This window comes from Sceloporus occidentalis, unplaced genomic scaffold (assembly GCF_023333645.1).
Source record: "Sceloporus occidentalis isolate IW3139 unplaced genomic scaffold, rSceOcc1.0.p SCAF_5, whole genome shotgun sequence".
NCBI classification, from domain to species: Eukaryota; Metazoa; Chordata; class Lepidosauria; order Squamata; family Phrynosomatidae; genus Sceloporus; species Sceloporus occidentalis.
Window position 1 is genome coordinate 36,858,317 of NW_028316985.1, and position 26,268 is coordinate 36,884,584.

Below are 26,268 nucleotides of genomic sequence, written 5' to 3' on the forward strand. Positions count from 1 at the left end.
TGTGTAAACAGATCTTTGCTGTCTCTTCCTCATCATTGCAGCATCTTGCAAACCCAAGAAAGCCACTTTTGAGGAATATAGGATGGAGTGGGCTGGGTTTCATTTACACAGAGGCACTTTATCTGGGTCGAGCACTACCTAAATGTTACTGATTTCACCCCTTTCACTGCGGCATGCTGTGCCCCGTTGCTCACTATTCTGAAGGGTGCCCTGACTGAGACAAGTTGGAGAAACTACAGTGAAGAAATATAAGGGGGGGGGGGGGGAAGCCCTATTTTTATGAGCAACATTATGACAGTGTCTCCAATCTAGTATCTCTTCCAAAGTATCTTTGAAGTGTTCCTTGCTATTGCCTTTGAAATATTGTTTTGCTTTTAGGCTAAAGGAGAAGCTGTACTTAAATAACTGTTTTAATTACAATTTAGGAGTTAAAATGTTTGTGAAGAATTGCTATTTGGTGGAACTGCTTTCAACCTATTTTTTAAACTTCCTTCTGGCATAACATTTTCTTGTGCCAAATTAAACTAATTTAGTGCCATATATATTTAGCAAATTATATTTTTTATAATTCAAATGGTTTTCTCTGTAGATCTTTGCACGTTTCTGTTTTCCAATCTGAAGTGGCTAAATTAAATGCTCAATAAGAGAAAATAGTCATCATGTGACTCAAGCAGACAGGGCAGTAGAACCACGGCAGCCAGATGCCACGTTCCCGAGGGCACCTGCTGCCACGGTCCTCAATAGCCCATAAAAAGGAGTGGTAAGAAACTTCTCCTTTCGCGACCAGCTTCTGTGCAGCCCGGGGGACGTGCATCATGTGCACACAGCACCTCTGGATCAGCCCGACGGTGGCCCTTTTGGTCTGTGTGTTTGAGGCTATGTTTGCCCTTTTAAAAAATTTAAATTTTAAATTAATTTTTTAGAAATGTATTTAAGCAGTCAACAAAGAAACAGTTTATTTGACACAGCAAAAATATCAGAACCAAGGATCATGTTCTTACAGTAAATAAAGACAATTGATTAAGGTAGCAGGATAAGAACAGTCCATGTAGGCATCAGTATAATACGTTAATATTTACCAGGAGAAATATCATGGCCATACATTCTACTTAGAAACCCTGACATTGTGTGTGTGTGTGTGTGTGTGTGTGTGTGTGTCAGGGGTAGGGAAAGGACAGCCCTCAGAGACTGCTTGGATTCCCAATTTTATGTTTGAAATGTGTGTGTGTTTTGACCTAAATGCCCCCAACACATCCTCAGGGCATGGAAATTTTGCCATGTTTTCATGGGCCATAATTATTTGATGCCCAGGAGAGGCCTTTTTGCCTGCAGAAGCTGACTTCTAGATCATGTCCTATTGGAAAAAGATCTCTTCTGGATGTAATTGGGCCCAAACTTTGACAAAATTCCCCCACATACTCAACAACAACAACAACAACATTTCCTACCTGCCTCTCCACATGGATCAAGGTGGGGACAACAATTAAGACAAACAATTTCAATTAAAAAGACATGAGCTAAAATACACACCAATTTAATAGTGCCAATTTAAAGGACAAATAAGATGCATACATACCAAAATAATTCACATTTAAAATTCATAATTTAAAATTTACAATTTAAAAATCATCCAGGTAAACTTGCTGGAAGAGACTGGTCTTTAATGCTCTTTTCAATTTGGACAGTGTATTCAGCTGTTGAATCTCTTCTGACAGATTATTCCACAGTCTGTGAGTGGTTGAAGAAAAGGTTCTCTAGCTGACAGTTACCAAACTAGTCCTGGGTGACTGGAATAAATGTCCTCAAGACTGGATGTCCCTCCTCTCGTTTTTTGTGGGGCAGGGGATACACCTCCAGGGTTCCCAGGATAAACTAGTATGGCCTCCTAATATCCAACAGTTGCCCACTCCTGCTTTGTGGTGACTTCTGTACTCCTAGTACTACAGAAACAGAAGTTATGAGAGCTTGGGAAAAGTCACTTTTTTTCTCGCTGGAGGATCGTGGGAGTTTTACTTTTTTAAAAAGCCAGTTCACCAAACTCTGGAAATTAATAATGCTAGTCAAACAATCTCCTGAGGTGGTTTAGGACTGGCTAATAGCCTTGCTACTGCAGATTTCCTACTTTTTATGTTTCATTATTTTTCATTTTATTTTTTACCAATAGGAAGCTATACACCAACACCTGGTGGACCCTTTTCTGCTCTCACTCCCAGCATATGGCCTCAGGAAATCCTGGCAAAATACACCCAGGTATAGTAAAACAAAGGGAAGCAATGGGCCTGGGAACCATGTCCTATGAAGAGAGACCTAGGGAGCTGGGTATGTTTAGCCTGGAGAAAAGAAGGTTAAGAGGTGATATGATAGCCTTGTTTAAATATTTGAAGGGATGTCATATTGAGGAGGGAGCAAGCTTGTTTTCTGCTGCTCCAGAGAACAGGACCCGGAGCAATGGATGCAAGCTGCAGGAAAAGAGATTCCAGGTCAACATTAGGAGGAACTTCCTGACAGTAAGGGCTGTTCGACAGTGGAACAAACTCCCTCGGAGTGTTTTGGAGTCTCCTTCCTTGGAGGTCTAAACAAAGGCTGGATGGCCATCTGTCGGGGATGCTTTGATTGTGATTTCCTGCATGGCAGAATGGGGTTGGGCTGGATGACCCTTGTGGTCTCATCCAACTCTACGATTCTATGATTCTATAAATAGGAATTCCGAAAGAGGACCAGACAGAAGTGTTTGTTGTGCTGCCATCTATATTAAATAAGGAATTTAACCTGAGTTAAAAAGAAATTTGGTGGCTTACAACACCATATTTTTACTTTCTCATGAAACTATGATGGCTTTATAACAAATCCTAGGAGTTGAGCCTGTAGTTAATGGGCTTAAGTGGGTTCAACAACTTATAATTCAATGTATTGATGGTATCTAGGCTATGAATGGTAGTTGTGAAAACCAGTGGTGAGTACACACATTCCTTACAGGGGCACAAGAGTAGGTATATTCTTTTCTGTGGATAAAATGTACACACATAGAACTATAGCACAAGTTTGAGATTTCACTGTGATTCCCAGAAGTCATACACAGTCTCTGCAGATCTTAGAAGTCAGTAATGAAGACTGGAGTTGGAGAAAACATAGCAAATAACAGTGATAAACATTTGTTCCAGTTCTTCCTTTAAGCTCAACAACAGGAGTTTACAATGCTCCCTTTTTATTTTGCATGTTTGCAGTGTGTAAAAATTATGTGTTCATCACTTTAATGGCAGACAACAGGGGGAAAAAACTTTGCTCTTTTATTTTCCAGAAAGAAGAATCTGTTGAGCAACCTGAGTTCCGATACGATGAATTTGGTTTCCGAGTAGACAAAGAAGGCAAGGTCTTTGTTTGGTGGGACTTGTGACCAGATACCCCTTGGGCTCTCACTTAGAAGTCTTTAATTTCTAGTGATATCATTCCTTAAGTGTTCAGAGTTGTGTCTTGAAAGCTCTTTGGGTCTAAAGAAATGCCATATATACTCAATTAGAAGTTGACCTCATGTATAAATTGAGGGCAGATTTTGGGAACAGAATTAGGGATTTCGATGTGACCTGTGGATAAGGTGAGGGTAAAACATAATGATAGCTACACAGCCATTGGGGACAGAAGGGGCTCAAAGTGGCTCACAATGTAAAGCAAGGATATACAGTAAGTAAAATACATGGAATGAATAGAATTGGGAGCGGAGATAAATTAAAGAGACGCACCAGAGGCAAGCTGATCACACAGAATTTCCAGCTCCCCAAAGTCCTCCCCTCAAACCCCTCCTTGGCAGCCAAATGCAAACTCTGCCCCAATTGCTCCTGTGGACCTCCAAATGTCGCCTGGAGCACACTGCTGCTTCCTCATCCTCTCCTTGGTGGGCCTTCCCTTTGAGAGCCTGGGAGTGGTCACTTCGCCTCTGGGGCTGCTTTAAACCTGGACGGGATGTGATGACTGGGCACTGGCATCCACTTTAAAGCAGACCCTTCTTCCTCTTCTCCTAGGCAGGGCCCCTACTCTCCCCTCCACCTTGGCTGTCTCCTGGAAGAGAGAGTAGAGGGTCTCCTCTACTCATTCCCCCTCTCAATTTCTTCCAGCCCCTGTATTTTATTTGTGTCCTTTCTTTACATTGTGAGCTGTTTTGAATCCTCCGCTTTGAGTGCCCACTGTCCCCACTGGCTGCACAGTGTTGTACACGCACCACCATCAGAAACAGTGAGGGGTTACCTGACCATATTGGCCCATGTATAAGTCGACCCAGGGGTTTGGGGGGGGCTTTTTTAAAAATAATTGTTTACTTATATATGAGTATATACGGTAAAATGTTGGCTTTATTTACATTATATGAAAGACAGGTATGCATTCTGTAATATTAATTATGAAGGGTGGGTGTGGGTGTGCATATCATCTTTTCCTTTTGAAATATGTGCAAGTGATGACTAGCAGTAGGTTGGGGCCTTGTTCACATATATTTTAAGGCTACTATTTATACACTTTGTGGTCTTATACTGAACCAGAGGTTTGGTCCCAGTGGTGTCAACTCTGATTGACAGTATTTATCCAGGATTTCAGGCAGGATTATTTCTTATTCCTATCTGGAGGTCCCTAATGCTCCTTAATGGTTTCCTGTTCAAGTATTAACCCAGTCTGACCCTACTTAGCTTACAAAATTATTTACGTTTGGTATGTTCAGGGTGGCATTGTGAAATCCTCTGTCAGGAATTGAGCTAACAATGAGTCTTGAATGAACTCTTAGATGAAGATTAATTTTCTGATGTCACCTAGCATAGAGTGTTGTGATATACACCCCCATCCAGCTGCAGAGTTTGGAAAAGGTACTTTTTTAATGTACAAGTCTCATGAAGGGGCTGTTGAAATAGTCAAATGTAGCAGAGCTGGAGAAGGGGGATTTTCTGCTCCAGGACCCTCTGGGGGCTGCACAGACTTCTGAAATGGATGGGAGGGGAGAGAAATGTGTAGAAGCACTATTCTGGTATTGGAATGTTGATGTTAGTGGGGGTAAGGGGTGCACTCTATTTCATAGATGAGTCACAGCTCCTAGATTCTTCCAGGAAAGATAAATCACCCTTCCTCCTCCCTCCAAGAAGCAGTCTATGAAATACGAAGGGGTTGAGGACCACCCAGACAGCCTTGGAGATCGCATGTGGTCCGAGACCCACACTTTGTCTAGTTGTCCACACTAGCGTATCAGGTTAGAAAGCAGTTGTGATGTGAATGTGTTGGTATCAGAATTGACATATAGCTGTACCCACACACAGTTATTCAAGATGGAGATGGACAAAGGTGGCTCTTTGGATGTTGTTGGAGTGTAGCTTCCATTAAGGCTTTCTTACCATCTTTCTGGGTGATTTAATTTAGCTGTTTAGAGAACTGAGCATCTGTAACATCATATCTTCCTACACTTAAATTTATGGCTTTTGCTATAGATGGTGCTGAGCCAAACTCCAGCAAGCTCTTGGGAATCCCACTGATAGAAGAGCCACAGCAGAGGCTGAAATGGCAGGCTCACTTGGAGTTTACACACAACCATGATGTGGGGGACCTCACCTGGGACAAGATAGAAGTCACACTTCCACATTCAGATAAGCTGCGATCACTAGTGTTGGCTGGCATTCCTCACAGCATGAGACCACAGGTGAGGCACTCCTGGGTAAAGGAGGGAACAGAGATTGCTATTGTTGTTGTTTTTATATTTGATAATATCCCACGTTTTTCCTAGTCTGACAGTTTACCAAAGTTAAAATAGATGCTTCTAAAAAAGTACACTCTACAAAAGTTATCAATGCAGCATATGAAGGCTCTTTCTCCCTTAGGAATCCACCCTCAAAGGCCTGCCAAAATAAAAAAAGTCTTTGTCTGCCTATGAAAGGATAGCAAGGAGGCCACCAGTCTAACCTCTCTAGGAAGAGTGTTCCTCAGCCGCAAAGAAGTTCCTCTACTGTGTTTCCACTAGTTGTACCTGTGAGAGTGGTGGGACAGAGAGAGGGAGGACTCTGTCACACCACTGTCACAGGTATGTCTAGTAGGAATATGGTGGGAAGTTCCACAGTGGGAATCTCCTGTCTTGCTTTTAATTTCATTCCTCTAATTTACCCAGCTGTGGATGCGACTATCTGGTGCTCTACAGAAGAAGAGAAATTCAGAAATGTCTTACCGAGAAATTGTAAAGAACAGCTCAAATGATGAAACCATTGCTGCCAAACAAGTGAGTAATTTCTGTGGATTAGTGCTGGATATTCTGCTAATAAGAATTCAGTGGAGGAGAAAGGCATAAGAGACCCTTAATTACTGGTGCAGCTTCTCTTTTTGGGTTGATTCTTTCCTTACATTGAGCATGGATTTAGAGGATTGGCTCACAGTCTTCCTTTTCAGAATTTTGTGTAAAGGACTTATCAGTATATATTACTGACTCCAGTTTGTGTAGAATAAAGTGGAATATGTGCATATTTATTATCATGCTGGAAAAAGGGAAGATGAATACTATAATGCTTGTAAGTGAGCAATTTCCTGGTCTAGATATGTAAACCTCATGCCACCATCTACTTCATCCAGCCTAGATCTTTTTGCACACTAAAATGCTCTGCAACGGTAGAGATAAAAACATTGTTGAAGAACAAGGTCATAAAGGACGATGAGTATTTAGTGAGAATTTTTATTAATGACTATAAACACTGCGAAAAAATGGGCCTGTGTTACCATAGGGCTGGGAAACCTTTGGTCCTCTTGGTGTTTTAGAGTACAGCTCATACAATCCCTTATATTAGCTATTCTGGTTAAGGCTTCTAGAGTTAAAGATTAAAACATTTGGTGGGATAAAGTTGCCTCACTCCTGCCTTAAGTCCAGCATAGTTCCATTGTTCTTCCTATTAATTATCAGACCACAAGGTTCTGGAGAATGAACTTCAAAATAGCAGTCAGTCTAGTAAAGGAGGATACAAAGGACACCTAAATGTTTCTTCTGTCATTTTAACAGCTGGCTGAAGGTGGTGAGATAACTTTATAAACAAGTAAAAAATGGGCATGCCATGTATAATGAGTCTCTTTTAGACTCATCATAGTTTTTGAGAAGAATGTTTAGCCTCCATGGTTGGGTCTTGGATTTCCTCATTTCCCCAACTGAAACTCATTTTGTCAAATGACAAAATGGGAACGATTTTGCTTTTTTTGATTATTGATTTTATTTTATTTTACTTAAAGTAGGTGGCTGGAAGGAGGCTTGGGGTAACAGCATGTAAATCAGCTGGCATAAATGGATATGACACAAAAGCCAGTGTTTATTATGTTATTCCTCCCCGGCACCGTTGATACTATTTATATAAATCTGGAGTTTCATCCATGCTGATTTAGAGGTGATTTTCAGAAAGTACACATCTGCATTATATGCTGATTCTCTTGATACCACTGATACTCATTTTTATTCTGAGTATCAACAAGAGATGTGCTACATACTCTTTTACCTTGAGCAGTTTATTTGAGATTAAAGGTGAGGCTTTAGTGAATGGGTAGATTTGTTTGTAAGGCTTCTATGCTGTGTGGGAATATGCCAGAATCTCTGAAAAAAGAATAGACGGTGGGACTCCAGGCCTACTTTAACATGGCAGAAAATATGTTGGCAGGCAGGGTCTAAGAAGGGAAAAGAAGATGGAGGGGGGGGGAATCACTAGCTGATTCTAAACTGCTTATCTACTATTCTTGTTGTCTGATAGATCGAGAAAGACCTGCTCCGCACCATGCCCAGCAATGTCTGCTTCTCCAACATGAACAGCATTGGTGTGCCACGACTACGTAGAATATTACGTGGATTGGCTTGGCTGTATCCAGAAATTGGCTACTGCCAAGGAACTGGCATGGTAAATAAGCCTAAACCCTTGTGTTTTTTCTTAGACTGCAGCTGTTCACAGTAGGTTGGCCATAGTAGTTCATAGGTAGAAGGCAACAGCATGCTGTTTTTCTTACTGCAGTGGAATGAACAAAATACATTTGGCCCTTGGTATTCACTGGGATTTGGTTCCAGGACTCCCTGTGGATACCAAAACCCGTGGATATTCAAGTCCTGTTAAATACAATGGCACAGTAAAATGGTGTCCATTGTATAAAATGGTAAAATTAAGGATTAGTTTTGAGAGTGTATATATTAGAATAATGTTTTCAAACCATGGTGCTTGAATCCGTGGATAAAAAATCCATGGATAAGGAGGGCTTGCTGTACAGATTTCCCTGGCTTTCGATGACTCACTTGCTGGCAACTTGTTCTTTCAATGCTTACAGCTTACAGGCAAGTTCCATTAATTTGATGAGGGATAAGCTCTTTCTTCAGTTCTTCCTGCCTACAAGGTTTGCTTGGAACTGATCACACAGAGGCACAGTCTCAAGGCTTTCCTGTGCAAAGAGGGTACCTCTCCTTGAATTAATTAAACTTATCTGTCCAATTTGCAAGCATGGAAACAGGAGAAAGTCATCAGTTCTTCTTTCTGTGGAGGCTTGCTTTGGATTCCTTGCATGCACACACTAGCACACTATTTGCAATGCAAGCTGAGAGAAGGAGAATGCACCAAGCCAACTACGAGGCTCACTTGTAATAGAATGAGTGTTGCTTGTTGCCTCCTCCCCCCACCCCCGTCCATGACTGTGCACCATCTTTGCTTCTTCAGTCTGTGTTCAGACAATGGCGCTTCTGCGAGTGCGGGCAGTGTGTCTCCTACAGTACAATCTGCCCTTGCCTTATGCAGGGGATCCGTTCCGGACACCACTAGCCCCTGTGTAAGGCGAAAAGTATGTATGCTCGAGCCCCATTAGATATAATGGGGCTTGTGCTCGGCACGTGGCCGCGCACGTGTGAACCATTCTCCTGTTCTCCCAGCATCTTCCTCATAAGCTGAAAGCTGCCTATAACAAGCCCGCACTGTATACACACACAGAGAGAGTATACAGCAATATCCTCAGAACAGGATAGTAAAAGTAAGCGTTTGTTCATTTTACTTTACTTTTGGCTTCAGTCCAGTTGCATCATGAACCAGAGTGCTACTCATATTTCTCCTCTGCTATACCACAGTAGCTCATTGAGTGCCTTCCTACCTGGGAGTTTCATCATTTTGCACATGGCTTTCGGCACAAGGGCCTTCAGGAGTAGTTTACCATTGCCTTCCTTTGTGCAGTGCTAACAAGCATTAGCTATGATGCCATTGCTATTGTCTCTGAAAGAGCCTCCATGAGTGTCACTCTCTTGTGTTCTGCAGCTATCCAGTCTGTGTTTGGCACATTTGGTCTGGCTCCTCAGGAAAAGACTTTCTGATATGGGAGGCCCTGCTGGCAACACTGCTGCTGTCAGCATAGTCTCTTGCCTCACAGGAGCACATGATCTCATCACCATTGAAAGGCAGCATCATCATGAGAGCCTAGAGTTAACACAAGTAATATATTTGTCAGAATAAAATGCATATCCCAGGTTTCTGCTATTGCAGCCTGATGCCACAACCACTTATTGTTCTGGTGGTTAGGTTTACAAGAAGAATAATTACTTCTGAGAGCATTGTTAGAGTCCAGAATTTCAGGTGCTCCCATTTTAGGCTGCAATGAAAATTAGCCCTTTTTAGGTTGCAATAAAATAATTTTCAGCTGTTTACTTTGCTTTCTTGTGTAATTCTTGCTCTGCAGCTTACTTTCAGGCCTTATTGTCCCACATGTTACAGGTAGTGGCTTCCTTGCTTCTCTTCCTGGAAGAAGAAGAAGCCTTCTGGATGATGTGTGCTATCATTGAGGACCTGGTGCCCGCCTCTTATTTCAGCACCACTCTCATGGGTGTACAGACAGACCAACGTGTCTTGAGACATCTCATTGTGCAGTACCTGCCACGACTGGACAAGCTTCTTCAGGAGCATGACATTGGTAATAGAAAGGGTTTTTTTGGGGGGAGGGGTTGTTTTGTTTTGTTTTGTTTTGTCATTTATGGGCTTTTGAGAGGATTAAAGTCTCCTTCATACATTAAAAAGGGCCCAAATGGATTACATTCAGAGCTTTAAAACATTATGTTTTTTCAACTAAAGTTCCCAGAATCCCCAAATCAGCATTGCCAGTGTAGTCCAAAACACTGGGAGAATAGTCCAAAAATAATGCAGTATTTATTTGTTGTTCACTTTCAATTAGTGGCAGATAAAATATAGTCAAGAACACTTCCTGAAGTTGCATTAAAGCTATGCATTCAATATGCATAGCACTTTATAGTCCTTGCAGCATCTACTTGCTCTCTTTCACTCTGTGCTTATAACAGATAATTAAAATGACTTCCTTTTAGGTGCTGAGGAAATTCCAAAGATCTGGGAACTGCATTCAACTCCCACAAAACTTCTGGGACCCACAACTTCCCCTCTACCCCAACATATTTCTTTACTCTGAAATAGACAATGGTGGCCTATAGGCTGTGCAATTAGCCATTTTCTCCCTACCCTCAACAGGAAGTCTTGTTTCAAAACCAGAGTTGATCATTAGTTTTTCTTGTACTGTTTAGATGGGGATGTTTGGTTGTTTTAGTATAAAAATAAATTGGGTGCAAGAGGGACTGATGTGGTGACCTATGGGTCATACTTTGTCTGCCCCTGCTTTATAGGGCATTTTAATTAATTTTCAGCTTCAGGGTCTAGCTCTGTTTCGTGAACCTAACTGTAGTAAGCATTTCTACCAATGCTGCTGGTATGGGGAATTTAGTGATGTGTGTAATATCAATATGGTTCACATACAAATAATTTGAACATGGGCAAATTGGGTGGGTAGTGTGTTTGAGTTTGGTTCTGAGTCAGGAAAAGAGGTTTAAGTTTTTTTGTTATGATGAGAAAAATTCACTAGAACCTCTGTGTCCAGTCTTGTTCAAGTGTTCAATGAAATCCCATGCCCTTGAAGTTATTTATACACATTCTGTCTAGTGCTGACAGTACTGTGTGGCATGAAAAGAACAGATGGGAATAGGTTTTGCTTCCATTCTATGCAGTGATTGTAAGACGGGTAGCTTTTTTACAAGAAAGAGTTTTGTGTGTTCTCTGTTCATGTGTGGAATGGAAAGGGACTTCATAAAGAGCTGGCATGGGATGATATTTTTCCTCATGCTGGTAATGGCTAAACTGGAACTGTTTGCTTCCCCCTCTGTCTCCATCCACAGAGCTGTCCCTGATCACCCTGCATTGGTTCCTCACATCATTTGCTAGTGTTGTGCATATCAAGCTGTTGCTACGCATCTGGGACCTTTTTTTCTACCAGGGTTCCATAGTTCTCTTCCAGGTCACTTTGGGCATGCTCAGCATGAAGGTAACCAACATTCCTCAGCTACCAGTTTTCCTCTTTTTCTTCTCATGGCATGAGTTGGGCAAGTTCCCATTAATCTGAATGGAAGTGTTTAGGTGCTTTTCAGGAATGAAAAATAAAAAATACTGTGTTTTACTCCTTTAGTATATGAGGGCATGTAATTACTGGAATCTTCCAGCCCTGTTGTCTTACTTGCCTCTCTTCAGTCTTCTGAAATAGTAAGAGCACAATCATATATAGATTATGGTGATTAATTATATATTTCCAAAATATATTGGTTCATGTTTGAATAGTACCACAAACCAACAAACTTGTATGTGGATATTCTGTGAGCGGCTTTCCAGCAGCAGTTTCTGTGACAGCCAAATAAATATGTGCTGTGTTGTTGATTTTAATGTTAGACATGTTGATATTGTAGTCTATTGACAGATCATGTCCACTCCAGACTGTTCAGTTCAATGGTAGTCTACTGAACATCATGAGTCTTATACCTTGCTGCATGTATATAGAACTGCAATCTTAGAGGGCTGTATATTCTCTTGAACAAACTATTTACATGTGGCTGTCTAGTGCTCTAGTACAGGATGGGTGTAATACTCCACTGAGAGGTAGCTGATGTTATATGTAGCATTAAGACAGTCCCTTATGCACAACTATGGGAAAAAATAGAATATTTATGGTAATTGTTGTGACTGGATATGTGTCAGTAACTGTCAGTAAATTTTTTTGCAGACTTCATGATGATACTTCTTGCTGCATATGTCACATAAAAGTCCCCTGTTAGTAAAAAATTAGCATATCGACCATTTAATAAAATAGCTTTCATATTGTAAGAAAACTAGCATTAAAGGGAAAACATGGATAATTCCAGGTAGAAAAGGCTGAGTTTCACTGCAGGCACTATGGGACAGCCAGAATAAAGTAAGGACCAGAGCAAAAGGGAAGGAATTGTAGGAAACAGTTTGTTTGTTTGTTTGTTTGTTTGTTTGTTTGTTTGTTTGTCCTATTCACATGTTCACCATGAGATTAGGACTAGATACAGCTATCAAGTATTCCAAAACATGAATGACCCATAAACCTGTAGAATGACCTGTTCATATTAAAACAGGAAGATGAACTGATCCAGTCAGAGAACTCTGCATCCATCTTCAACACACTCTCAGACATCCCCTCTCAAATTGAAGATCCAGATGTGCTCTTGCAGGAAGCCATGCGGATTGCTGGGTCACTGACAGATGTGGCAGTGGAGACACAGCGTTGCAAGCACCTTGCTTACCTCATTGCCGACCAAGGGCAGCTATTAAGTCCCGGTGCTGCTGTCAACTTATCAAAGGTATTATAAATTCAAAATGTTACCTTCCTTGTACTTTTTCTTAGGCATCTGTGCTTTGTATTTTCCTCACTTGTTGAAAGGTAGTGATAGTGAAGGTTTATCACAGACCAAAATACCTTGTTGAAGAAGTGCTAGCAAACTTTCCCAACATGTTGCCAGTTAATTGCTCTGCGTTGTTTAGTATTTTTGTTACGATTGTCATAACTAGTGTATTTAACATCCATTGAAGATCATTTTAAGGCCCCTTCTTTTACAGCAGCATTATTTTCACTATGAAAATGAATAATAAGGGCCAGAAAAGAAATTTTCTTTAAGGCATAACCACCCTTTAAGGCCCAACAGATATCCAGAATAGTGTAAAAGAGCCCAAAATGCCAACTTCTGACTAGGTAATTCATAAAAATCACTGACCACACACAGCTAGGTAAAAGTGATGCAACAAGCCACAAAAATCCTCCCACAGGAACTACCTTTTAGAGCCTGTTCTAGGCACAACATCTGGATACCACAAAATAGCCCACTACTGTAACTTGCAAAAGAGCCCAGAACATGCACTTCCCAAATACCCTCCCTTACCAAATTCAGAAGTCATATAAGACTCCATGAGAGTGATTGGAAAAAGCACAGAAATCCCACAGAAACTGGATGACTTTTAGGCCTTAAAGGGTCAATAAAGGCATAGTTTTTGACATGTTTTTGTTCCAAAATATTGTTTGCAAGAATCTCCAAAACATGCAAATGCTTTCAGCATCGTCTCATGTCCCATTCCAGCCCATTCGATTACATTCTGGTGTGCCTGAGAGAAAGAGTGGATGAATGGATGGGGCTGGATCCAGGCACCAGTCTGAAGAGGAGTTTATGGGTGTGAATGAGGATGTTATGTGGGAGGGAGGGAGGCAGCTGGAAAAGCTGCTCTGTGAAGGGGGGTATGGGGAGATTTTCAGGAGGAGGGCAGATCATTTGCTCTCCCATAGAATTCCCCCTGCAGAGAACAGTGTGCAAGGGAGGTGGAGGAGAGGAAAGCCAGGTTTTGCCCTGCCTGGGAGACAACTAGGAATTCCAGGAAGGAGTGAGACATTGGGCAGCCTTTTCTTGCTTATGTTTGCAGTTTGGTTCCTCCATCTCAGAGCCTGGTTTCCTTCTCTGAGATGGGTCAGTGTCCCACATCAGCCACTTTTTCATAAAGTATGTGAGGAAGTGTGGAGGAGAAAGACACGTAAAGCAGAAGTGTTGAAAAGGAGGCTGTGCTGCCTTCTGAGAGAGCTCATTGCTATGGCAGTGGTGGTTCCTTCTAATGGGAACAAAGAGATGTGAAAGTAAGAACTGGAGAAGGGGAATGGAGAAGGAGAGATTCTTTTTTTTTCCTGAGTAAAAAATCAGCTATTATGGCTAATAGCCATTGGCAGCCCTCAGTAGTCCACAAGAAGAGTAAGCAGTAGTATGAGCCTTAGATGAGTGCCCACCTCACTCTTCAAAATCTCTGCTGGACTCACCATTTTGCAAGGAAGATGCTGAACAAGGAAAAGTATTAACTCATATTTGAAGAGTAAAGAGGGAAGAGGGAAATGTGTCATCTCCTTTAAGACTAACTGATCTATATTTTAACATGAGCTCTTATGGATATCAGTTCACCTCCTCAGTCATTGCATTTGTGGAAGTGGTTTGACACCTATGAAAGTTAATGTTAAAATTTAAATCAGTATTAAAGATGCTATTAGATGGTCTTTCTTTCCTGGTCCTCCCCTTTTCTTTTTTATGTGAACTAACATGGCTGCTGCTTTATGGGTGGATGGTTTCATTTTCAAGAGGAAGCTGTACATATGATCACCACACCTCCTATCTCCCCCCCCCCTTCTTTTGTCTGTGACTCAAGGAAATTCCCATTGTAGAGATAGTGAGTTAAGGAAAATGTGGTATGAGAGTAGAAAGTAGGCTTGAATTGATGCAGTTTGTAGGTGCCTCTGCCCACTGCAAGTTCCTTGTAGATGATCCCTTTGTTTCTAGACGCCTTGTGAGGGAGGAAGGAAGGAAGGAATCAGGAGCTGCTGTGCTTGCCAAACATTGCACCCCTTTATTGCCTTTACCTGAGGAGGAGGAATCCTGTCATTACTATACCATTGTCGGTTAATGTCTATTAATCTCTTCTTTACTCTTCTTTAATGTAAGTCACTTTGAAGACCTGGTTTGTATCTGATCAGTACAGCTTTTTAAATAATATCCTTTCCTGTTGTGCTTTGCTTCTCTCTCTTAGATTGTGCGACGCAGGACACAGCGCAGGAAGTCTGGCATTACCTCACTGCTTTTTGGTAAGGACAGATCCATAGTGATTTGTGTCCCTGTAGGACAGGGGTAGGCAACCTTTTTGAGCCGGGGGCTGGGTTGCTGTCTCTGAGACAACTGGGGGGCCGAAAGGGGGGGGAGCTTCCACCCTCCGGGGGCGGGGCCGCATGCCAGGGGTGGAGCTTCCACCCTCGGGGGGCAGGGCTGCATGCCGGGGTGGAGCTTCCACCCTCTGGGGGCAGGGCTGCATGCCGGGGGCGGAGCTTCCACCCTCCGGGGCGGGACTGTGTGCCGGGGGTGGAGCTTCCACCCTCTGGGGGTGGGGCTGCATGCCAGGGGCGGAGCTTCCACCCTCTGGGGGCAGGGCTTTCTCTGCTCCCTTTCCCAACCTCCCGCTGTCTGAGAGACAGCTAGAAGGGGATTGGGAGAGGGGGTGACAGGCGCGCGCCTGCTCCTCCTGCCCTTCCGTGGCCCCCAGCTGCCTCTCAGAGAAGCAGTAAGGGCCCGTGAGGGGCAGGAGCAACAGGCGTGTGGCCCCAGCTCCTGTCCTCGGGGCTTTGCCAGGCCTGAGGTGTCCTCCGAAAGACACCTCAGGGCTGCCAAAGCCCCGCAGGGAGGAGGAGGCGTGTGCCTGCCCTCTCCTCCTTCGCCCCTTCTTTCAGCCGAAAGGGCTCCAAGGGGCCCTTTCAGCCGAAGGGGAAGGCCGAAACCACTCTCACTGTTAAAGCAGACCTTTTAGCATTGAAAGCACTGAAAATACACAGAAATGCACTTTGGAAAGTCACACTGTCTCACCTTCAGAAAGGCTGCATGTCTTCATCTTCCTCCTCCCTCCCTCCCTCCCTCTTCCTCCTGCTCCTTCCTTCCTTCCTCCTTCCTTCCTCCTCTTCTTCATCCTCCCTCCCTCCCTCCCTCCTCCTCTTGCTCCTTCTCTCCTTCCTTCCTCCTTCTTCCTCCTCTTCTTCATCCTCCCTCCCTCCCTCCCTCCCTCCTCCTCTTGCTCCTTCCTTCCTTCCTTCCTTCCTTCCTTCCTTCCTCCTTCTTCCTCCTCTTCTTCATCCTCCCTCCCTCCTCCTCTTGCTCCTTCCCTCCTTCCTTCCTCCTTCTTCCTCCTCTTCTTCATCCTCCCTCCCTCCTCCTCTTGCTCCTTCCTTCCTTCCTTCCTCCTCCTTCCTCCTCTTCTTCATCCTCCCTCCCTCTCTCCTCCTCCTGCTCCTTCTTTCCTTCCTCCTTCTTCTCTTCTTCATCCTCCCTCCCTCCCTCCTACTCCTGCTCCTTCCTTCCTTCCTTCCTTCCTTCCTTCCTCCTCTTCTTCATCCTCCATCCCTCCTCCTCTTGCTCCTTCCTTCCTTCCTTCCTTCCTTCCTTCCTTCCTTCCTTCCTTCCTCCTCCTTCCTCCTCTTCTTCATCCTCCCTCCCTCCCTCCTCCTCTTGCTCCTTCCTTCCTTCCTCCTTCTTCCTCCTCTTCTTCATCCTCCCTCCCTCCCTCCTCCTCTTGCTCCTTCCTCCTTCTTCCTCCTCTTCTTCATCCTTCCTCTTCCCTTCCTCCCTCCTCCTCCTCCATTCCTCCTTCTTCCCCAGCCCTGGCCCCCGCCCCCTGGGAGGCCAGAGGCCATCCCAGGGGGCGGGGGGAAGGAGCGCTCCGGCGGCTCCAGCGCTTGCCCCCGCCCCCTGGGAGGCCAGAGGCCATCCCAGGGGGCGGGGGGAAGGAGCGCTCCTGCGGCCCCAGCGCTTGCCCCCGCCCCCTGGGAGGCCAGAGGCCATCCCAGGGGGCGGGGGGAAGGAGCGCTCCGGCGGCCCCAGTGCTTGCCCCCGCCCCCTGGGAGGCCAGAGGCGCGGGGAAAAGGAGCGCTCCGGCGGTGGCAATCAGCGGCAGGGTCGGCCAGGGGCCAGTCCTACAGTGCTCGCGGGACGCATCCGGCCCGCGGGCCGTAGGTTGCCGACCCATGCTGTAGGAGATGGACAGCATTGGAATATGTAGTGAGGACCTGTGTACAATAAAACTTGCTGAATGTCTATTATATACATACTGAATAGTTTTGCACTATTAATAGTTGTGACAAACAACCTGCTGATCATTAAGGTGTGTAAACAGGCATTTCTTTCAGTAAGTTGTCTGTATCAATCTTTTTAAAAAACAGTAATGAAATACAACACATAAGCTGTTTACTCTGTAGTAATCAAGAAATTATTCACCTAAAGTCTTGTCAGTGGCTGTCATGAAGTTTCTATAATGGTTCTTCTCATGCTATGAGATGTGAAGGACTACCAGTTTATTTTTCTAACAAGCCAGGAACTGGGGCCTTTTTGTTTCTTTATTTATTGGAAACACCATACAAACCAACAGCCTCTGGCCAACAGACTGGTACCAGTCCAGGAACCACCATTTTGAGTAGCACTGTTTTAGAAGGAGGTTTTGTTTTTGCCATCTTAGAAGTCCAGAGATAAAAGTTAGTGAGTCACAAAGTAGTAACAATGAGGAACTGAAAGAGAGACAGATTTTTTTCTTGATCCACTTCAGTTTGTCTTTGCTTCTGTGGGAACTATCTGCAAATCAAGGCGTGTCCCAGGACAAACCAGTTAACAAACACAAACCTCTTCTTGAGACTGCAACGCTCCCAGGGATGATAGGTCACTTAATCCGTCAAAACAGTTAGGGGATCAATGAGAGATAACCTAGTTTAATTTTGCAACATAGACATTATGTTCTTGAGATTTATTATATTGTAATGGAAGCTGGGTGATACGTTGCAGTACCCTTCTTCCCACAGCCCTACCCACTGGACAGATGGTTTTAAAGCTGAGTTGCTACTTACAGTGACACAAACTTTTTCATATAGAAAACACAGAGTTTTGGGTACCAGATGCTGAACACTTAGAGGGGAAAGTGATTGCTTCCTTGTTCTTCTTAAGAGAGTTCCTTGTTCTTCTACCAGGAGAAGATGATATGGAGGCGCTGAAGGCCAAGAATATTAAGCAAACTGAGCTGGTTGCAGACTTGCGTGAGGCCATCCTGCAAGTAGCACAGCATTTTCAGTGTGTGGATCCCAAGAGTTGCAGCATAGTGAGTGAAGGGGTCTTTGGCTGATGAATCTCTGCTTCCTGCTGTGGATATAGCCATATCTGTGCCAGTGTCAGTGGCATCACTGGGGGGGGGGGGTGTGTGTGTGTGCAGTGGTGCAGACCACACCAGGTGACACCCCAGAGGGGACTGTCACCCAGTGGGATAGTACACCATGGGAGGAGTGGGCAACTGCCTTCTGGGTCCCATGCGGCTGTGGGCACTTGAGACTCAGAAGACCAGGTGGGGCTGCTGAGAGGGCAGAATGCATCCCCACACACCTCATTGCTTTGGCACCATTCTATGTACTGAGGCAGCAAAGTGGGAGGAATTTCCTTTTGGCCCTGCACCAGAATCCCCACCCCTATAAGCCCCACCTCCCTGCACTGGGTTATGCCCCAGGCAGGAATGCCACTGGCCAGTGTTACTTGGGATAGAGGGATGCTGTGTAGTGTAGTAGAGGGAGAAATGAGAGAAGCTACATAACCAAGGGAATTCCTTGTCTTGATTATTTTGGTCTTGTATGGGCATGTCTTTCTGCCTCTAACCAGGACTTGACTCCAGACTACACAATGGAGAGCCACCAGAGAGACCATGAAAGCTATGTAGCATGTTCCCGGAATCAGCGGCGACGTGCCAAGGCACTGCTGGATTTTGAGCGTCATGATGATGATGAACTAGGCTTCCGTAAGAATGATATCATCACGGTATGATATGACGACTAACAGACAGGTAGTAGTAGATTTGCCAAGATATCAAACAAATTAGGTGTTTCAGAACTACAGCGTAGAAAATAAATATGAGAAAAACAAAGTGGTTAATCAAGAGTTAGACTAAGTAAAAGATGTTAGGTGAAGAGAGATTTGAAGAAAGACCTACATATAATTAGGTAAAGCAAATTAAATAAGGGAAAAGTGGGTGGAGACAATGAAGATAAGGAAAGACTGCACAAATTGAAAAAGGTAGAGTATTATTGAAGTCTAATCTCTGGGCATCAACAAGAGATACAGGTTTGGGCAAAAGGTTTTCACTCTGTACTTTAGCCCCTTGAACTTTATGGATCAGTGGACAAAGGCTTCTCTCCCCAAGCCGAAGTAGATACAAATCCTTTCTTAGGCTGCACACATGCCAGTGAAACAAACTGATTTATGGGAGATCAGGTATTGCTCTGGTCAGAGCCTTCTTATTTGCTCTTTTTCTTCTATAACATTATGGTACTATTATCTCCTTTTTTATTATTTTAGATCGTCTCCCAGAAGGATGAGCATTGTTGGGTGGGTGAGCTAAATGGCCTCAGAGGTGAGTGCAACTGAGACATTTGTGAGGGTAGAGTGGTGAACAAAGCATCTAATAAGTGGCATACCTCCCCTGATGTTTTTAACAGCATTAACTCTGAAAGGACTACACTTAAATAGCTTCTTATTCTTCTCTTGATATAGGTTGGTTTCCTGCAAAATTTGTAGAGGTCCTGGATGAACGGAGCAAAGAGGTATAATTTGTTCTTTTTGCATGCACTTCTCACATTGGGCTTTTGGTTCTCTCTTAGTGTCTTTATTATCCATTAGCCCCAGGTTGTGGTGTTTCCCAGCTTGCAAAATAGAAGTCTGCATGTGTGTACAAAAGATGAATAAAAAAAATGGGTGCAGGGAGACTGGGAACTCTGTGCAAAAGAAGACCAGAGCCATATGTAGGCTGAGAAAAATGGGTAGTATCTTATTCCCACGTCCCAGAAGGAGAACTGGAACATACAGAAATAAAGTGATAAATATGAATTCATTCATTTAATTTGTAACCAATTCAATATTGTCTTAAATTAGCTCCTCCCAAAAGCAGTTTTCAAACATCTATTTGGGGGTGGGAAGGAGTGAAAATGTGAACAAAGCCCATGGTAATGCAAGTTGGTGAGCTTGGTTCTTTATTTATTAATATGGTCTCTGCCATTCCCATCCACTCATAAAGCAACAAGGCAGACCTATAAAATGCTGGCTGGCATTCTCTGTGAATTTTGGTGGTGGTACGTCAGTCTTATAACATCATAAATCACTTTTTTGGTCATTGCAGAGTTTCAGAATTCTGTTCCAACCACTATAACAACAAAACTCCCTACCTTGTAAGCAGTGCAGCCCCTTTTCCCACATGGTCATTTCCATGCTGTTAAATGGGGGACGGGGAGATGAGTGGGGATGTGTCCAGCTATTTTCCTGTAACTGTATGCACTGCATGCATTTCATCTACAGGGGCATGCAAGGACTCCTGGAGGCCTCTATATATGACTGTTGTAGCACATCCATCTACAAGAAAACAGCTGAACATGCGCCTGCTCATTCCCCCACAGAAATGGCCATGGGAGGGAGGGCTGCATGGTTTACATATTCAGTTTTTCAGAGATTACTAGGCATAAGCTTCTCAGTGCAGGGTCTTGGCCACCCTCTGCAAATAGTATGGTATAGATTAGCTTGTGTGTATGTATGTGCCTTCAAGTTACCTGTCAACTAATGGCAACACAAGGATATTATAGGGTTTTCTTAGGAGAGGAATACTCAAGAGATGGTTTTGCCAGTTCTCTTCTGAAATACAGTCAGCCCTCTGTATTCACAGATTTAACAACCCATGGCTTGAAAATACAGTGTGCCCGTGTTATACGTGGCTTTGAGCATATGTGCAAAGCCGTGCACAGGGCGGTGCGTCTCGTTCGCATGAATGGGGCACGCGCCCATGGCGCATGCGTTCCGCTATATGCACGAGCCCCATTCACTTGAGTGGAGCTTGAGCATGCGTGATATTTGGCTTATGCAGGGAGGTCCGGAACTGATCCCCTGCGTAAGACAAGGGCGCACTGTATTGTAAAATACATATTAATTCCTTGAAATAAGCTTTTATTCTACCATTTTATATAAGGAACACAATTTTTTTTACTTCATTATATATAATGAGATTTGAACATCCACAGATATTTGTATCCACGTGGGGGTCCTGAAACCAAACCCCAGCAGATACTAAGGGCCCTCTGTGCAGCCTACAGGACCTGGTGTTCATTGGTGGCTGTTCATCCAAGTAGTAACTAAGGGTGACACTGCTTAGCTTTCAAGATCATGCAGCATCTAGTGCCTTTAGGTTACTTAAGCCATATATCAGCTTGTATTTCCTGGCTGTGCCCAATGGGAGTCTCTTATCTTGTTCTTTTCAGTATTCCATTGCAGGAGATGACTCTGTCACTGAAGGAATCACAGACTTGGTCCGAGGAACACTCTGTCCAGCCCTTAAAGCCATATTTGAACATGGGCTGAAGAGGCCATCTTTGTTGGGTGGGGCCTGTCACCCCTGGCTCTTCATCGAAGAGGTAAGAGATAAATTTACTCTCTGCAGGGTCTGCGAAAACAGTCTGGCAAGTACTTGAGAAATCTGGCCCTGGCCTGCCATCCTATGTAATGCTCTGTACAGCTGGCGTGCCAAGAGATGTCTGGGAGGGTGAGCCTTGAGGTTACATCCTGACAAGACAAGAAGTTAAGTCCACCATCTGGATGATAAGGGGCTGCAACTCCCATCTCTCCTAGTCAAGCTAACCAAAGTCATAACATCTTTGCCCACCTGGATTGTAGGAAATCAGTGGGATTGGGGTGGAGAACAGCTTGCATACCTGAGCTGTCTGTTCGCAGAGAGACAGTAGTGATAACATTTAGATCAGTTTGTGCATATTCTTGTCTAGGCTGCTGGGCGTGAGGTGGAGCGAGACTTTGACTCTGTGTATTCTCGTCTTGTGCTCTGCAAGACTTACAGGTAAAGTTTCTTCATGCTAATATTTTCATGCCTACAGGGTATCTCTCCTGATAATACACATTTAACTTGTAATGTTTCTGCATGTTGCGTTGCCCAGTTAGCCACATTACTAATGTTGGAATGGATAACTCATACCAGCTACAGCGATTTCTTATTGAAAGTCACCATCAAAAGGATACATGTTCTGCTGGTAGAGTGGGCATCTTTTTTGAAACCAGTAACTACTGAAAGTTTGGTTTGGTGGGAAATTCTAAATTTGGTTTGGTCAGAAGTTACTTCTATTCTGCTGTGGTACTGGGTAATGCAAACACATAGCCCTGGCTCATATTGGATCTTTTACTTACTGTTCTAGGTTAGATGAAGATGGAAAAGTGCTTACTCCAGAAGAACTGCTTTATCGGGTGAGTACCTTATTCTGGTCTGACAAACACCCTCATGGTCTCTTCCTTTGATCCCATGAAGAGCCTAGACAGCTGTCCACAGAAGTCTCTCTGAATGGGTGGCATTAAGAGTCTTTTAATCTTTACCTCTAGAGGCCAAATGTTGTGTGTGAAATGTAGTTGGTATATCATATTGTGCTTTTCTGTCTGCTGGTGAATGTAAAGTGCTCATTTAATAACTTACCTTTCTCTTTGGCAGGCAGTACAGTCTGTGAACATGTCACATGATGCAGCACATGCTCAGATGGATGTGAAGCTTCGTTCTCTCATCTGTGTTGGACTGAAGTAGGCCGCCTAGTTCTGTTTGTTTCAATGCCACTTTTATTAGCACAGAATCAAAGTTTGAATCATGCTTCTTTAGAAAGGGCCACCAAATGGCAGTCAAGACGTACTGAATTACTTTATGTCCTTTGCCATGCTAAGGCTGTGCTGTTTCTTCTTCAATATACCCTGGGTTAAATGTCATAGTAACTGAACCTACCTGTGTGCTAGTATCTTTCTCTGTAACTTATTTTTCAGTGAACAAGTACTACATTTGTGGCTTGAGGTGTTGTGCTCTAGCCTGCAAACAGTGGAGAAATGGTTCCATCCCTGGTCATTTCTGCGCAGTCCAGGTTGGGTACAGATCAAGTGTGAGCTCAGGTAGGTGGAATCTTTCTCTCCTCCAAGCTGACTTGTATGTGGTTCATTTAGAAGAAAAAAAGATTCATTCTGTAATATTTAAAATTAGATGTCAGTTTCCTAGCTCTGCCTTTTTCTCAATCATAGTCCACACCATTACAACTGTTTTACCTTTATCTTTTTCATACGAGGATAAGTTACTGTATTTGCTGATGTGTCTATGCCGAGTCTAATGTTAGCCCGGCTCCCCATTTTGGATCTGATTGTTAAATAGAAATGGTATTCCTTTCTCCACCTGTTGCTTTGTAACCTTAGCCTTGTGTAATTTATTAAATGTGAAAAGATTTGGATTAATTACTTGCTTAGTCCTGGAGGTATTATCGTTCATTTGGGAAGCTACATGGCTTCTCCCCACAGTCTCCTCAGCTCCATCTGTGAGAAAGAGTTGCATGTATTCTGTTGATCCAAGGCAGAGCTGGGCAGAAAGCAGATATGGATTTGCTGATTGATGGGCAAGGATTTCTGACTTACATTAGCAGAAACAAAATCACACACACACCACCTTAAATCATACTGCTGAAAGTAAGAAAGCTTGGGGTAACTAGGAGTGGCATTTTGTGGGTAGTAACTGAGCGGTCTTCTCGGTTCTGTAATTGAAAGCAAAATCCTGTGTTGAGGATTCCTTAATTGTGTGTGTCTTTGAACCACTGTAAATTAGAACCTGCAAGCCTCGGATTAACTTAGAATTAAAACCAGAAGTTTTTCTTTTAAATATGGTAAAATAACAAATTGAAAAAAAAGTACGGCCATATTTTATTTTACATGTGAGCAGCTGCCAGGATGGTTTATGCCAGGCCTGCAGAACATACGGCCTGGGGGCTGCATGCAACCCACCAAAGAATTTTGGGTGGCCCAGAAGGATGTGGAACAAGTTCAGGGCTTCTCTGCCATTTGGTCTCCCACTGAGGAGAGGTCCATGTTGAGGAGGACAGGCAAACACTTGCACTGCAAGGCTCCTCCACTGCTCAGCTTTCTCCTGAGGAGAGGGCCAGGCAGGGATATGGCAGAATTAATATTAATATTTATTATTAATTAATAATAATTAATAACCAATCTATTAATATTTAATTAAAACCAATATGCAGCTCGAAGAAGTTCAACCTGTTTTAATTTTGGTCCCTAACTACTGCCAAGTTGTGCAGGTCTGGTTTACACTAAGCTGTGGAAAAATGAAAAGTTCCAGGTATTGAATAATGTGATGTAAAACTTAATGAAATAAAAGAGATGGACAAGATGTCTAGGAAAATACAAAACAAAGAATCAAATGAATATCTATAAGATTGGGATAAAGTGTTGAAATACTTAGCACAAAAATGGAGGAAATTGGCAACAATGAAGTCTGAAAAACAATAAATCCAAAAATAAAATTAAATAACAGAAAAAGATAGTAAAAAGATATAAGAATTATAGCAAAATTAATAGCATCGTGGACCGGGAAATGGAAAATGGAAGATAAACAAGACAGTAAGAGAGGTATAGATTAATAAGAATGAGATACAATTAGAGAGTGGGAGATCTTTAATTAGATACATGGATTACTGAGGTTAAAAAAGAAGGGAAAAGGAAGAAATAGACTATCAGATAATAGTGGAACTAAAAGGAGAATTATCCAATGAAAGACAGATTCCCACTTCGGGAATGGATGTTTTGAGGGCTGAAAGAAAGGAAGTATTGAATGAAGACTTCAAGGGTATAAATGGAAGATAGAACTGAAGGAGTAAATAGAAGAATAGAAATAAAGGATGGAAGTTGTTTTCAGATATTGTTTTTATATGTTTGAGTGAGTTAGGATGAAATTGTTTAAGAACAATCTAAGTTAGTAAAGTTGGCCCTTGGCTTACGCAGGAGATCTGTTCCAGACCCACCCCCCCACATAAGGCAAAAAGTGCGTATGCTCGAGCCCCATTAGATATAATGGGGCTCATGCTCACTGTGTGGCCGTGCGTGCGCGCCATTCTCCTATTCTTCCTGCGGTTTCCACATAAGCTGAAAGCCACCTACAATGAGTTCACGTATGGTGCGGGCTCACTGTATGTGCTGTTACATAAGTATGTAATTGAATTGAATCAGGTGTGTGAATATACTTGTTATAATTATGTTTATGTCTGACATTTCCTCAGACCTGCTCTGAAGAATCTGGTATTTGGTGCAGAGGCAGGCATCCCATTGGTGATACACACCAATATATCCCATTATGCCAATGCATATGAGTTTGGGGGATGTTGATGAAGGAGGCAGCATTCAGTACTTCCTTATATAACATCCCATCCTGGCTGAGGGAACACCTGCAGAACTTACAGGCATAAGGATATCTCCCCAGCTTCCAATCAGGAAATAGCCAAGACCATCCTGGCTGCTCTTGAGCTGCCTTCCACAAAGGCAAAGGCCACACTCTTTTGTCCCCAGATGATCATGGGCTACCAGAATATGTTTGGCCACATCCTGCACTCCACATGACTGACTAGGGAGGAGGTGCTCCCTCTGAAACCAGTATGTATGCTGTCAAAAATACATTCCATTTTCATGTTACAGGATCTTGGCCAGTTTTCATTTCATGTTTAAAACAAACCCACAAACCTAGATACTGAAAAAGAATAGGGCAGTGAAGGGTCATTCACAGGTGACTTGAACTGCTTACTTTTTTCCCATGGATTATGTTCTTAAAACATGCACACCGTTTTCCTTCCCTCACCATTGCTCTTCATGTTTCTCCATTATGGACATCACAAATCGATACACCTAATTTTATAATTGCCCAAAATATTTATGAATCTGAGTAGTAGCAAAATAATCTGCAAAATATTATATATTTCAAGTACTTTTTAGAGTAAAACATAGTAAATGCAAGTATGTCAGAACTGTGTGATGCAGAGTTTCTGGGTGATATAACTTTTTACTCCCAACTACTGCGTATGCACAATTCTCCTTGTAAACTCTACTATTATGTCTTTTTACAGGGTCCTCAGTAAATTTGCATTCAGCCTCTCACAGGATTGGGAACTCCCTGTAAAAAGAGAGGTAAGTGTGTAACCTTGTAGCAGAACCTAGATTTTTCCATCTGTCCCTCAATGAACAGACTTCAGTTACTACCCTTTTCTACTAATTCTCATTCAGTGTTGGGCAATTTCCTCCCATAAGAGCCAGGGTGGTCGAGTTAGGACTTCAGGAGACCAGGGTTCAAATCCCTGCTCAGACACGGAAACCAGCTGAGTGACCACATGCAAATTACCCTTCATTCTCAAAGGAAGGCAAAGATAAACCCCCTCTGAATAAATCTTATCAAGAAAAACCTATGATGGGGTCCCTTACGGTCTCTATATATCAGAAACAATTTCCAACAATTTCATCCTGTCACCATTTAAATAGCTATT

General features: G+C 43.1%; 1 protein-coding gene across 4 annotated transcripts in view; it reads left to right on the forward strand.

Annotated features, from left to right (window-relative positions):
• The window catches only part of SGSM3 (small G protein signaling modulator 3), a 40,309-nt gene that overhangs the window by 12,373 nt on the left and 1,668 nt on the right, over positions 1 to 26,268 (forward strand). For all 4 annotated transcript variants that reach the window (XM_089523681.1, XM_089523682.1, XM_089523683.1 and 1 more), the window contains 19 exons: positions 2,165 to 2,250; positions 3,299 to 3,365; positions 5,460 to 5,668; positions 6,131 to 6,238; positions 7,740 to 7,883; positions 9,723 to 9,918; positions 11,183 to 11,328; positions 12,434 to 12,658; positions 14,910 to 14,964; positions 17,875 to 18,002; positions 18,551 to 18,706; positions 19,244 to 19,298; positions 19,439 to 19,488; positions 21,187 to 21,339; positions 21,706 to 21,776; positions 22,129 to 22,177; positions 22,416 to 22,501; positions 22,736 to 22,858; positions 25,855 to 25,915. In XM_089523681.1, coding sequence (XP_089379807.1) covers positions 2,165 to 2,250; positions 3,299 to 3,365; positions 5,460 to 5,668; positions 6,131 to 6,238; positions 7,740 to 7,883; positions 9,723 to 9,918; positions 11,183 to 11,328; positions 12,434 to 12,658; positions 14,910 to 14,964; positions 17,875 to 18,002; positions 18,551 to 18,706; positions 19,244 to 19,298; positions 19,439 to 19,488; positions 21,187 to 21,339; positions 21,706 to 21,776; positions 22,129 to 22,177; positions 22,416 to 22,501; positions 22,736 to 22,858; positions 25,855 to 25,915 — 2,168 coding nt within the window. The remainder of the gene's footprint in view (positions 1 to 2,164; positions 2,251 to 3,298; positions 3,366 to 5,459; positions 5,669 to 6,130; positions 6,239 to 7,739; positions 7,884 to 9,722; positions 9,919 to 11,182; positions 11,329 to 12,433; positions 12,659 to 14,909; positions 14,965 to 17,874; positions 18,003 to 18,550; positions 18,707 to 19,243; positions 19,299 to 19,438; positions 19,489 to 21,186; positions 21,340 to 21,705; positions 21,777 to 22,128; positions 22,178 to 22,415; positions 22,502 to 22,735; positions 22,859 to 25,854; positions 25,916 to 26,268) is intronic.